Raw genomic sequence first — 14,331 nt, 5'->3', positions numbered from 1 at the left:
GTTTTTTTAAGCATAACTTTTGAAGTACTTTGCTAAACTTGCTGATTTTAAATACACAGCAAAAAATCCGATGGTTAAATCGCATGCAAAAGCATGCACATCACCTTCGTCAAAATAAACACTTAATATTACACACTGCATGTACAATTTTTGCAAACACAAAAAAAAGTTGCAACCGACGGGATTCAAACCCAGCACCAACAGTAAGGACTGGCGCCTTAGCTCACTCGGCCATCAGACCGATGAAAAGCTGGAAGGATAAACGCATATATGAGCTTGACATTTCGGTCAAGTAGGTTTCCCATACTGATGGGCTACTTATTTCAGAGTGTAAAATCACATAAAATTGCATAAAATAATGCAATATTTTTTTTACACCCAGGCCATTTACACGCAGCTGGATTACTACTTTTTTAGCTGTGTAGAGACCTATTGGACCCCAAGACGGATCGAATGAGACTAATAAGGTCAAAATCCTTTCATCCAGTCCGGAGATAATCGAGTGACAATTTTTTGTCCACCCACCTACACACATCCACACAGACATTTGTTCAGAACATGATTCTGAGTCGATATGTATACGTGAAGGTGGGTCTAGGTTGTCAAATTAAGAAGTTCATTTTTCGAGTGATTTTTTAGCCTTTCCTCAGTAAGGTGAGGAAGGCAAAAATGTACAATCATTATTAATTAGTAAAAAGTTTCCAAGTTTTTCCAAAACATTACCGCGTTTAGGAGCAAGCTTATCATTCCAACGACCAAGGCTCCAAAAAAGTTGGAACGGTAACTTCAACCCGCTGGTACTCAGGCATAACTCACCCAATCAAGACAATTCTTTTTCCCAGTGATTCCTAGATGATCCTAGAACTTTGCAGAACTCAATTTGATCAAATCTGTAATTTCTGCGATCAAAAACATCGTTTCAACTTTTGTATCGATTGTAAACTAAAAAAATCGCCGGGGAGCGGTCGTGGCTAAATGGTTACGATGTTCGCTTCATAAGCGAATGGTTCTGGGTTCGATACCCATCTGCTCCCAACGAGAAAGTTCTGGACTCATTGAATTTGGAATTAATGAAAAAACTTCAGCTCACGGCGGGGTTCGATCCCCTGTCCTTAGGATTGGCAAGCAAAATGCTTTCCACTTTACCGTGGAGCATTAGTAGCTTTAGTAGGACTTAGACTGATATAGTTGAATCCAAGAAACGGACAAGAATAAAGTTGAATGCAAGTTGAATATCAGAACATACAAGAATGCATTGCATTGCATGCATGCTGGCGCATTTGAAATGAACCTACATTACCTCGCTATAAATAGCCTGGGCGACTGCTAGAATTCATCCAATAAGAGATGAGAAGAATTGAAAGCATTCCCATTAGAAATGAGAACACACGAAGAATTCGAACAACAATGCCAACGGTCGTTACCACTCGCCTAGAGTGGCTCCTCAGACCATTCACCTTCCCAAAAACCGTCCAACTCCAAGCGAAACTTACTTGAGGATACCGTGGAGATTTTCCCTTAATACTCTTAAAAAAGTGGAGCATCAACACTTTCCGTCTTCCAATTCCCTTTCCTTGTCCCTGGTGCGCGGTGGAGATGGGAGCGGCCGGCAATGGACGGCTGCCATGGTGGTGAGAATCTGGTTCAGGTGGAATTGGTTCTTTTCCCAATTATCGATTCCTAGGCAACTTGGGCTTAGACAATCATCACATCACATGGCGAAAATCCAGTCTGCAATCCGCTAAAATCACCGTCTCCTAGCGAAGCGAAGCGATTGTAAACTAAAAAAATCGCCAAAAATTCCGCGGAGGCCGTCGTTTAAAAAAAAGTTGGAACGATGTTTTCGGTCGCAGAAATCACAGATTTGTTCAAATCAAGTTCTGCAAAATTTTAGGATCATCTAGACATTCTTACAAATCTCTGGAAACAAGAATCGTCCCGATTGGTTGAGTTATGCCCGAGAACCAGAGAGTTAAAGTTACCGTTCCACCTTTTTTGGGTGGCTTGGGCGTCCGAGTCAGTTGGACATGCGTTGGTCGTTCCATTTGGCGTACTTATTAGGGGCCTATTGGATAAGAATTTGAGCGGACTATGCGAGTTAAATTTAAGATTAGATTTATACCGTAAAATCGGTGCCATTTGGCTGTATAGGTGGGATTATGTTGTAACCGAATTGGTCCAAAACCTTTTATCATCGAGTCTAAAATGTTATAATTATTGTGGAATGACCCCTAATTTTGTAAAATAACCGTAGAATTGCATAAAACATTTTAACACAAATCTTAAAAATTGCTTTCAAATTACCAATGCCACAAGACGTCGTCTGGTTACCAATAATCAGTTCCCGTCCATCAATGAAGCCCACTAAATCGCTACCTTCCCCATTTTCACAGACCATCCAGTGAATCCACCGCATAGCACCGAATCTCCGTGGCTGATCGAATTCCCCGAGGACTGCAACTACTCGGTGCGCTCGGTCAAGGGCGTGTTCGAGGTGTATCGCGATGGGGCCGCCACGGAACCGCTGCCGTTCACGTACACCAAGCTGCCGGACTTTGTGCAGGACATGCATATGATGTGCTCGATGATCGCCGATGGGCCGCTGAAGTCGTTCTGTTACCGCCGGTTGAGCTATCTGTACTCCAAGTTCCAGCTGCACGTGCTGTTGAACGAGCTGCGCGAGTTGGCCTCGCAGAAGGCCGTTCCCCATCGGGACTTTTACAACATCCGCAAGGTGGACACGCACATCCACGCGGCCAGCTGCATGAATCAGAAGCACCTGTTGCGCTTCATCAAGAAGACGTTGAAGAACAGCGCGGACGAGGTGGTGACGGTGACGAAGGGCGCTGAGATGACGCTGTCGCAGGTCTTTCAGTCGATGAATCTAACCACTTATGATCTGACGGTGGACATGCTGGACGTGCACGCGGACCGGAATACGTTCCACCGGTTCGACAAGTTTAACGCCAAGTACAATCCGATCGGCGAGTCGCGACTTCGGGAGGTGTTTTTGAAGACGGACAACTATCTGAACGGGAAGTACTTTGCGAACATTATCAAGGAAGTTGCTAGTGATTTCGAGGAGAGCAAGTACCAGAACGCCGAGCTGCGTCTGTCGATTTACGGCAAGTCGCCGGACGAGTGGTTCAAGCTGGCCAAGTGGGCCATCGACGGGAACGTGGCTTCGAACAACATCCGCTGGTTGATCCAAATCCCTAGACTTTAGTGAGTTTCTCGATTTAATCAACCTACTCTGAATCAATAACCAAACAACTTCCTCCTTCTTCCAGTGACATTTTCAAGACGAACAAGCTGATGAGCTCGTTCCAGCAGATCCTGGACAACGTGTTCAAGCCCCTGTTCGAGGCCACCAACAACCCGAACCAGCATCCGGAGCTGCACAAGTTCCTGCAGTACGTAATCGGGTTCGATTCGGTGGACGACGAGTCCAAACCGGAGAACCCCCTGTTCGACGGGGACGTCGTCACGCCGGATCAGTGGACCGAGGATGAGAATCCACCGTACGCGTACTACATCTATTACATGTACGCCAACATGACGGTGCTGAACCACTTCCGGGCGGAGCGCGGAATGAACACGTTTGTCCTGAGGCCGCATTGTGGGGAGGCGGGACCGGTGCAGCATCTGGTGTGCGGATACTTGATGGCGGAGAATATTTCCCATGGGCTGTTGCTGCGGAAGGTGCCGGTGCTGCAGTATTTGTACTATCTTGCGCAGATTGGTAAGTCAATTACTTGATTTTGAACTGACGTGACCGTGTTATCTTGTCGTACGTAGTTTTTGGGCTAAGTTGAGTAAAAGACGCCATTCTCCCAAAGAGAAAGTACTCGACTGATTGAATTCTAAAATGACTGAAATACTTGTGCTCACGGCGGAGTTCTGTAATTCTGTAAAACTTTACTGGCAAGCTGGACATGGCTATCGTTACCAAGGATCCTGATTGCTCAAAAAAGACCCTTCCACTCGTGAGCACAATTTGAACGCGATGATAAACAGCTTTGATCCATTCCTACCGTTTGTCACTTCCACACCAATCCACACCAAATTTTCAGTAGCAACTCTCTTTTTTGTTCTCCCTCTCACTCCAATCCGGTAGTACAGCAAATGGCTCAAAGAGACCGTTTGCTCTATGTCGCTCAAAGCTGACTAAAGATAGTATCGATCGGCTTTGCTTTGATCATTTAAGAAATTGCTCAAAATCAATGTTACCAACAATACTTCGAAATTTTGTTGTTTACACAACATCAAAGACGCCCAGTCAAATCAATCCGAATTCTGAAACGGAATCTAATTAGAATCGTATACAAATTCGGTTTCAAACGCAACAACCGGCAGGCCAAAAGAGTGTATTTTGTTAGATTCTCTCCTCTCTGAGCATATTCGATGGTGACTCGGGTCGACGGACGGTGTGAAGCGATTGACGAAGCCGCTGGCAACTCGCGAGTCGTATTCTCTCGCGAATGGTTGCGCGCTCCAGTCGGCAAAAATTCGTTCCTTTTTTTACAACATTCATGCAAATACTCTTCAATACTTGTGCCAACTTCTTTAAAAAGCTCGTTTAAATTCAAGAAGAGCGATTTTACAAGAATTGGCAATTTCTTTGATTTTTTATTTTATTTTTGTAAATGGCTGAAATTGTGTGCGTATATGTAGTAAAAGTATTTGAAAATGGGTGTCTTGAAAACGATTTTTTCTGAGCGATTTTACATCTTGGGCAAAATGGTAAGTATTGATGGGAATAATTCTAGAAATAAAACAAAGTCTTAAAATGCGATTCAATTTTCCACATGAAAATTGAATTGCTCAAAATAAATTTTTTGATGATTTTAATTACTTAAATTTGCCATCTTTTGAGTTATTATAACAAAAGATGGGCAATGTTCAGTTGAAAGTTCTGCAATTTTTTTTGCAAATCTTAATTTTACGAAAACGTCTCAAAAAGAAAACAGCATTTTTCTCTTAATTTTCAGATGAAGAATCTCATTCAAAACCATCAAGAACTACATTTTTGTTTTCATGTTTTACTGTTTGTATAAAATGTTATTTTTTTGTCTGTACATTTTATAATCAAGGTTGACAACCTCTGAAAAAAATTGTTTTCAAGTTATTTGAATTCTTACGACAAATTTAAATATATTCTTTTGAAAAAGGCATTTTACTCGAAATAAGAAAATTTTACTAATGTTTTATAAGAATGCTGAATGCTCAATAGGTTTTGATAGGTATCCCGTATAGAAAAAAACCGTTTGGAAATCATTTGTTAAATATTCAATCAACATTTTGACAAATTGTATAGCCACTATTTGGTAAATCATTTTTTTAATTCCTCACTGTCTCTCAAATAGTGAACTATTCCCCATATATGTTGTTAGCAATATTCACTATTTGATTTTTTCTTCTAGCGACACTTTGTCAAATGCTTTTTGAAAGTTCATTTTTGCGTATATATTTTAGGGATTTCACCATTTCTCAAATGGTATTTTTATGGTTTTAAATAGTTATTTCAGTGATTTTTCATGGCGCATTACATTTAGGGAAATAGTTGTAACAATTCGAATGAACATCAATTTTTCAAGGATTTTCGGAATTTTGAGCTAGAAACATTTATTTTGCTTTGGTCAAATAGCTTATTTATTTTTTTATTTCACAAAAACACAAAAAATTCCACAAAAAGTCTTAGGATTAAATTATACAGAGGAAAAAAAATCACAGATCAAGGAGGCATCCAATGCGGTAGAAAGTTGACCGAATATCAGCTCCATCTCCGCCATCCTGTGGAAATCGTCGGTCGGATGGATGGGTTCCAAGTTTAACGTAACTTCAGCAGCCGCTTCTGAAGGAAAACGAAGCAGTCGTGCAACGCCGGGCTATCGAGAGTTCACCTGGTGATCTTGTTGCTCTTGGTTTAAACCTGAAAAAAGAAAACAAACTGCACAGTATCTAGCTTACTACATTTAATGTTAACTTATCTGATTTGTCCATTAGGTTGCTGGTAATATTCTTCAATACGTTATATCCTAGACTATGAGTTTATCTGAAAATATTAAAAAAAAATCTATGTCAGCAATTTTGCACTTTTTCCTCTTTTTTTCGATGCTGTTTGATCTCGAAAAAATTCTAAAAAGCTTGGCAATACATAGACAATAACTGGAGCAACAATTGAAGAGGGCAGTACGACATTGCTCTTACGGCCTTTCTTTCCATGTGTTCAAATGAAAAAAAAATGCTGTAAGATCTATTTCGGACCACCCCTTTCAAATGCAAGTGACGAATGACCTATCTAGGTTAAAGTCATGTTAATAAAATAAATAACAACAACCATTCAAGTGTTGCTCCACAATAAAACATGTCAACATACAAACAAAAACATGCTGCGAAATGCTTCGCTTTCTCTGAAAAAAAAAAAATCCACGCGAAATCGGTTCTGTTTCCAGCTCCGTCAACAAAGGTTCCCTCTGAAAGTCGGTTTGACCATTTCGGAAAGGTCTGGACCGCCAACTTGCCAAATCCGGCTGGATTAGCCGCACCGAACAGAAGCTTATTGATCCGTGTATCAATCAGGGTCGTCTGCTGGATCTGGGTTTAGGCTAGAAGTGAACAAAAACAAATGGATCCTTGTCGCAATCAAGATTTACTTTACAGCTGTAATCTACTTACTCTCAAATTTATCCTGTTTCTTCTTGATCGTTCAGAAGAATCACGGATGCCTTCTTGAAAGATATCCACAAACACAGATGTTTAACGCCGAGCAATCCTAAACCTACGTGGTCCACAAGTTTCACAGCACTCGTTTCGAATCCATACGAAACATCATCAAAAAAAAATGCGCCGTAATTCATTCGCAAACAGCGAAATACGCAAACTACAGCAAAACACTTGAGCATCAGCTGACGTTTTCGCGACGCGCACAGATGTCCAACTGGATGTAAACATACACTGTTAGGTGCGTTTAGGCAATGTTGCGCGAAATTTACCTGCTAAAGGTTTTTATTATTTAATTTTTTTTATATGTTTTTAATTAAAATAGTTATTTGCATGATTAATATTTGCAGTGTTAAGAGAATAGGATACCCGCCGCGGCAAAATTTCTAAGAGATGGCACTGTACGAGTAGTGGTAAGAAATTTAAATTTATACAAGGAAAATCAGTTTTTTTTTCAAAAATCTCCGACACCATGCAAGGGAGTGGGGTAAAAATTCTCCTGGTAGTAGATAAAAAAATAACCTACGTCAAAATAATTAATTTTTCCTGATTTCCCCCATACATTTTAAATGCAGTTTACCACTCGCGTGCCCTGTCAAATCAATCCGAATTCTGAAACGGAATCTAATTAGAATCGTATACTTATTCCGTTTCAAACGCAACAACCGGTTCGAAGACGGAACCGGTTGTTGTATACGATTCTAATTAGATTCCGTTTCAGAATTCGGATTGATTTGACTGGGTGACAGCTGCCGCCATGCTCATTTCTCTCTTGTTTCTCTCTCGCTCTCTCCAACTTTTTGACAACTTCTGTCAAAGCAAACTGTCAAACGTCGTCGGTCAAACCGTGAGAGCTGTTCAGCAGAAGAAAAATTCTATTTTTTTTTGTGATTTTTCGGTGGAAAAATGGTTCTCCCGACGTTTGCGAATACTCCAGCTGCTCGCTGCTGGCCGGTGGCCCCATGGCTACCAATCCTTCCAGCGAGACATTTCGCTGGGCCGCCACAACTTGGAAAACAGTCTGTCGCTGGCGGTTCCACCGTTCCATAAGGTATGTTTTTGTAGCGGAGCGGGGAGGAGATTATATTCGTGCTGGCTAACATCCGAGTCATTGTTCGGGTATTTTCTCTTCTATTCGGCAGCCTGAGGAGAATCTGGTCAAACTTCAGGCCGATGGCGAATCCAGCAGCATCAAAATGGACTTTGATCACGGAACGACGACGCTTAGTTTCCGGTTCCAGGGTGAAGTTATTGTGGCGGTCGATTCCCGTGCCACCGGCGGTCAGTTTATCGGTTCGCAGACGATAAAGAAGATTGTCGAGATTAACGAATACCTGCTGGGAACGTTGGCGGATGGTGCGGCCGATTGTGTGTACTGAGATTGGGTGCTGGCCAAGGAGTGCCGAATCTAAAAGTTGCGCAACAAGGAACGCATTTCGGTGGCCGCTACCAGCAAGATCATGTCCAACGTTGTGTACTACTACAAGGGCATGTGTATCAGCATGGGAATGATGTTGGCCGGGTACGACAAGCGCAGTCCTCAGCTGTATTACATCGATTCCGAGGGAACACGCACCCCCGGCAAGGTCTTCTAGGTGATCAGTGGTTCGATTTACGCGTACGGTGTGCTCGGTTCCGGCGATCGGCCGGACTTGTCGGATGAGGACGTGCATGATCTGGGACGGCACGCCATCTACCACGCGACGCACCGGGATTCAGGTGGTGCACAAGTACGGGGCGGAAGCGCTGCGGCTGTACCTCATCAATTCACCGGATGTGCGCGCGGAGAATTTGCGGTGAGTTTGATATCTTGAGCGTTTCTCTAGAAGTCGTTGCTAATAATGATGTCCCTTTCAGCTTCAAGGAAGACGGCGTCAAGGACATCATGAAGGACGTGTTCCTGCCGCGTTTCGCTTCCTGTTGCAGAACATTGATCGGTTCGAGAAGGAGGACAAGATTGTATATCGATATGACGCGGGTCGTCACGCAAGCAAGCGCCCGCTGATGACGGAAGCTGCGATTAAGAGATCGAGGACAACAACACGCTGGAGTTCCTGATCCATCTGCACGCCAACAAGAACCACGTCAAGGCTGGTCAAGAATCACAGCCTGGTGTGACCGGACCCCAAGAAGAAGGCGTCTGCCTGAGGTGTGGTTGGGACAGACATGGCTCGGACAAATGGCATTCAAAAAAGTTAATTAGTTTGAAACAAATGGTAATATTGAGTGATGCATTGGAATAGGGAAAGAAAAACAAGTGTAGGCCTAGGTACAGATCGTCGAGGAGAACTATTTGCATTTATTTTTGAATAAAATAAAAAAAAATCAACGAGGGGGGGGGGGGGGTCAGGGGGCAGAGCGACGTCCTTGGCATGCGGTGAAATCAGCATGTTCTTCCGGGGAACAACGTCCACGTTGTCCTGGGCGATCATCTTTTCCTCCCACTTTAGCATGTCTTCGCGGTACTTGGCCACAGCGGCGGCCGCTCGTCGATGGGAGGTTTCTTCTGGGTCTCGCTCAGCTTGCACCACTGCTCCGAGAGGGATTTATTCTGGGATCGATACTCGTCCCGGGGAGATTTTTTGACTTCTGATCCTGGCAGTACAGCAGGAACCCGTTCAACGGTCACTTAGGGTTGCCCAGATCTTAGACGTGAATAGCTCTAGGCGATCGAAACGTTTCTCTCGTTTGCGATTGCTGCCTGTCGGTAGGAAATTACCGCACCAAACGCCCTTTACGCCCAGCAAAACTGGCAGTGTTGCAAGCGCAAAACATACGTTGCCAGTGCCTATTTATTTTGCATTGGCCAGTCTGTTTCCCTATACAGTCTGTACTCCGATGTGGTGCTGGGGGACATTTTTGATGCATTTTTGACAAGTGCACCTATGTAGAAAACAATATCTAGATCTGGATGAGGGAGTTTTTCTTTACCGCTTGCAAGCTGAACCTGCTGCGAACGTGCAACGGTTTGCTGAGGCGAGGCTTTCGATGCTCTGTGAGTTAATCTTGCTTTTTTTGCCAAGTTCTTTACGTTCAGCGAGAGGACCGAGTTGAACATAATTTTTGGAGGATGAATGAAGGATGCAAGAAGTTCAAAAGTCCGGACGCGGCAGTTGCTGCGACTTTTGGTACCGCAGCTGCGGTAACCTCTGAAACGGCAGCAGAGGTCCAGCCGGCTTCTGGCAGCGGCCACGATTCGCGTCGTCCGCTGGGAGATCTCATCCGCGAGTCGTCCAAGCAGGGCATGGGCAACTCGAAACTGACGCGGCTGTAGAACACCTGCCCGGTCCGGATAATCTGCAGGCGTGCAGGAGTGACCGCCGCTACGATATCAACGGAACCATCCGGCCAATGGTCACCTTACAATTGACGTCGGAATGCTCCGATTGCATTTAGTCGCCAGTTGCAGAACATGAATGATTTCTCCCTGGCGTAAAGCAGTGATGCCAACTCAACTCAATCAGCTGATTGTATTAATGAAAGTGTGCACCTATTTGATATTGTGAATTACAACAGTATTAAAACACATATTATTATGCATATTAATAAATAATGTTTATTTTACATGCGGAAAAAAAACAAAGTTCAATCGACAGATTCCATTGTAAAGTTCTATGAAAACCATTGTAAATTAATTTAAAAATAGTGTTTTGTAATAACAAATAAATTCATTGCATTTCAAACGAAATATATACATTGTTAGTGTGCTCAATTCCTCTGGCCAAGATAGTTATAAAAATATATTTTTCTTAAAAAAATACTTAGTAAAATTTTGTCAATAGCACCATTTCACAAAGTATCATTAATAATAATCACTAACCATATGTGTTTTAAACACAAAATTCGCATTAAAATTAACAAGAAAACATGATAAAAAACCTTATATCAATTTTTACTTATTTTTTTTATAATTGCTTTATCAAATAGTCAATAGATGGTCAAATATCATCAAAAATTTCGACCAAAATCAATAACTATTAGAAAAAATTACATCACCATTTCACAAAAAATCACCATTTGATAAAATGTTTTTGGAAGAACAATTCCACAAGTGGTGAATTTTTACTAAATAGTCATTAAAAAATTCTATATGATCAACAAATCATCTTCGTTCATCCGGGATTTTACTGTTGAATTTTTCATAAACAGTTTAAAATATCTCAAGAACAAATGTTTCAGAAATTTTCAAAGTAAAAAAAATATTCAAATCTGATTTATGAAAAAAAAAATCAGCAGTTTTTTGTTAACAATTTACGCCTATGCAAATATTTTAAAAAGTTTTTGTCCCTCGGCTCTGGCTGGGGTCGAGGTCCCCCCCCCCGTACCCCAAATAAAAAAAATACATTCAAATATCAAGCGATAGTTTCAACATTTGCATGGAAAAAGTGTTTTAAAATGCATTTTACACTAGTTCAGTTGTTTTGCAATCATTAGTTTTCAAAAAATGAAAGATTTGACGAAAACAAAAATTATAGCAAAAAAAATCTATTTGCGATACTAAACATCGAACACTTTCAAAAATACAAAAGATTTTTAAATTAACCCTAACACCCTAAAAATTTATTTTGCCCCCTGATTTTTCGGACCAACTTTTAAGGGGGGGCCTTATGACCTTTAAAATATTAATATTATACAATTTAAGCTGTAAAACATTTGGTGGAATATCAAAAATCAGGTTTTTGTTGATATTTTTTTTTAAATTATTAAGGACAAATTGCTATGAAAATTTTGAGTTTGTTTTTATCCATCAGGTTTGACAATCTTTGTAAATTTTTAAAATTTCTAAAATATTTTATACTTCAGACATTTTCGAAAAGTTTTTTAAGACACTTTTAACAGCAAAATGAATGAAAATTTAGTTTTCAATCAAAAAAATAAAAATGAAAAAATATGTTTTTTTGTTTAAGTATTTGCAAAATTTTAATTTGAAATCAATAAAAAGAAACTATATTCAGGAAATAATATTTTCTATTTTAGTTCTACGACAAAAAAGTCACTTTCAATACAAACAATAACTTTTAGATGGATGCAACATCTACACAAAAAATTAGATCTTGTTCGTTTTCATTTGATTCTCATCTGAGAATTTTGACATTCGATGCAGCGAAATTCGAATTAATGAATCCGCTCTGTAGCCTTTTTGTATGGACAACTGTCAAAATTGTATGAACTAGTGATGCAAAATGTCATAAAAAAAACGAAAATTTAATTTCCAATAAATTTGCTAATTTTTGGTACAGTTGCTCATTAGTTGTTTGGTTGATTTGCATCGGTTGCCAAAACTAAACACTATTTGTGTGAAATTCCGAAAATGCAATGAACCATATTTTACAGATCAGGGCAAAAAACACTTGGGGAAATTCTCGTAGGTTTGGCAGGTTAAGCACTCGCTCCTAACTCCATCCAATTAGCTGATTTTCACTGTTTAAACAACTGATTTTGCAAAACTTTTGATAGAAACTTGCTTGCTCACTGCTTATTGAGCTATTTATCACTCGATTTCAGTTGAAAACGCTTTTAATGAGCTGTAATTGAATGTCAAAGTGCTGATATGGCAACATTAAAGGCGCGCTGGAATTAGATGCTGTTCCCCTATTTTACCGGCTAGGGGAAATGGGAAACAATGTTAGTAATTCTGTTTGTTGGTTTAGTTTCAACTCGGGATTTATGACTTAAGATTGAACGCCTGAAATTCTAAGTAATCTGAGAACAAAATTCTGAAGCAATTACAACAAATTTGTTCTAACCATTCTTTTCAATTTCCTACAGGTATCGCCATGTCTCCGCTGTCCAACAATTCGCTCTTCCTGAACTACGACCGCAACCCATTCCCGGAGTATCTGGCCAGGGGACTGGTGGTGTCCCTTTCCACGGATGACCCCCTTCAATTCCACTACACCAAGGTAACTTTACTTTGTTTTCATAAAAAAAATGATTCTAATTTCAAAATCGCCAGGAACCCCTGATGGAGGAGTACAGCATCGCGGCCCAGGTCTGGAAGCTCAGCTCCTGTGACATGTGCGAGCTGGCCCGGAACAGCGTGCTGATGAGCGGCTTCCCGCACAAAATGAAGCAGCACTGGCTGGGACCGAACTACACGCGCGAGGGCGTCGCCGGAAACGACATCACGCGGACGAACGTGCCGGACATCCGGGTGGCGTTCCGGTACGAGTCGCTGGTGGACGAGCTGTCCAACATCTTCAAGGTGCACAGCGAGAAGACGTTGGCAGCGGCCGGAGTGGGGAGTCCGTAGATTTTTTGTTGAGGCGCACGGAAACTGAGAATCTTTCAAACACACAAACCCACTTATTATATGTTGCATGTTGGTTTTCGAAGAAAGTGATTCCAAAATTGGTGGAAATCAGAAAACAGGCTGTTCTATTAGACAAGTTCAAAAGTGAAGGCATTGATGTTGATTTTTGTTTTTTTTATGTACCAACTATTTATTGTAGAAGATTTGAAAACACCTTCATCAAAATGAAAACCATGTCTAAAACCATTGTGTACCACTTGGACCATTAAATGTTTACTATATATCTAATAGGAGCATCTATAAATCTACAACAACGTGTTTGTAGCTGGTTTCAGGCGCAGTAGTGTGAAAGTGGCAAAGTGAGCAACATAAAACATTCTCTGTACTACACGATTGGGTGTAACAAATAAAAATATAGATATTTCAATCACTCGTTTGACACAATATCTTTCAAAAAATGTTGTTCTCTTTATACGCAAAGCATTATCCGAAAAACTCTTTGCTGGTTTCGTTGTCAGCTGATCTAGCTCATCGCATTCGCAATCTACAACTTTTGGGTAAAAAATGTGTAAAATTGAGAGGATGGATCACAGTTTTTTGTAGCATGCCGAAATTTACAAGCAGATATCTTCAGATAATTGGGTCCTAAAATGAAGCTTAGATTGCTGATATTATTGTTTACAGCGATAAAGCTTATTTTTCTGCGTACAATGACCCTTTGTACGACCATAAAGAGTTTAAAATGGATTTTTAAATCAATTTTGAAAAATTATCCTTGCGGTCCTTCTTGACAGAAAAGCTCCTACTTGACAGCTCGTTCCAAGGGGACCATAGTTGATCCATCGAAAAAAATTTGTCTTGTCAAAAAAAATGCATTTAAATGAAAAAAAGTGATCAGAAATGGTTTTTAATCGTGTTTTTTACCGTTGTACATAAAAATTGACAAAGAGCTTTAGTACCCAATTCTTGGTTCGTGTTTTGAGAGTTGCCTGTAATCTGAACCCTACTTCCGTGTATGAACTTCCTTTTATCTCTGGAGGTAGTCATTTCTCCTCAATCAGAGATCCCATACGAATACAAGGGTGGTCCAAATCCGGACTTTCTCGGGGCTGAAATCAAAGATTGACCCATCACTAGTCTAAATTCCAAATTTGAGCTTGTTCTGACTACGGGAACCCCTCCCTCTAATCGCTTGAAGTTTGTATGGGAAAAATCGTCAAAATGTATGGAGAAAAGCAACTGTTTCAGTTTAATAAATGTGGAGGGCGCAATAGTCGTCCCTTTTGAATGCCTTTTTCCAGTTCTGCAGTCTGAGATCGTCAGCTAGTATAGTCTCATGCCCATGGCTATCCCTT

At 40.9% G+C, this 14,331-nt stretch overlaps 1 protein-coding gene, 1 long non-coding RNA gene and 1 pseudogene across 9 annotated transcripts in view; 2 read left to right on the top strand and 1 right to left on the bottom strand.

Annotated features, from left to right (window-relative positions):
• LOC120416385 (AMP deaminase 2) overlaps positions 1-13,403 on the top strand; it is a 63,240-nt gene extending 49,837 nt beyond the window's left edge. For 7 of the 8 annotated variants that reach the window (XM_039578123.2, XM_039578122.2, XM_039578121.2 and 4 more), the window contains 4 exons: positions 2,394-3,225; positions 3,291-3,742; positions 12,493-12,626; positions 12,680-13,403. In XM_039578123.2, coding sequence (XP_039434057.1) covers positions 2,394-3,225; positions 3,291-3,742; positions 12,493-12,626; positions 12,680-12,976 — 1,715 coding nt within the window. In that variant the 3' untranslated portion in view covers positions 12,977-13,403. The remainder of the gene's footprint in view (positions 1-2,393; positions 3,226-3,290; positions 3,743-12,492; positions 12,627-12,679) is intronic. The other variant, XM_052706235.1, reaches the window with a different exon arrangement.
• On the bottom strand, positions 5,254-7,379 carry LOC120416388 (uncharacterized). The gene is made up of 3 exons (XR_005605340.2): positions 6,679-7,379; positions 6,380-6,608; positions 5,254-6,055 (listed from the first exon to the last, which is right to left on the bottom strand). It is a non-coding gene; the product is annotated as an uncharacterized LOC120416388 (long non-coding RNA).
• On the top strand, positions 7,481-10,287 carry LOC120416393 (proteasome subunit beta type-5-like; annotated as a pseudogene).
• Positions 13,404-14,331: the final 928 nt, after the last annotated feature.

This window comes from Culex pipiens, chromosome 1 (genome assembly GCF_016801865.2).
Source record: "Culex pipiens pallens isolate TS chromosome 1, TS_CPP_V2, whole genome shotgun sequence".
In the NCBI taxonomy this organism is placed as follows: domain Eukaryota; kingdom Metazoa; phylum Arthropoda; class Insecta; order Diptera; family Culicidae; genus Culex; species Culex pipiens.
This window is presented reverse-complemented; position numbering and strand designations above follow the sequence as displayed.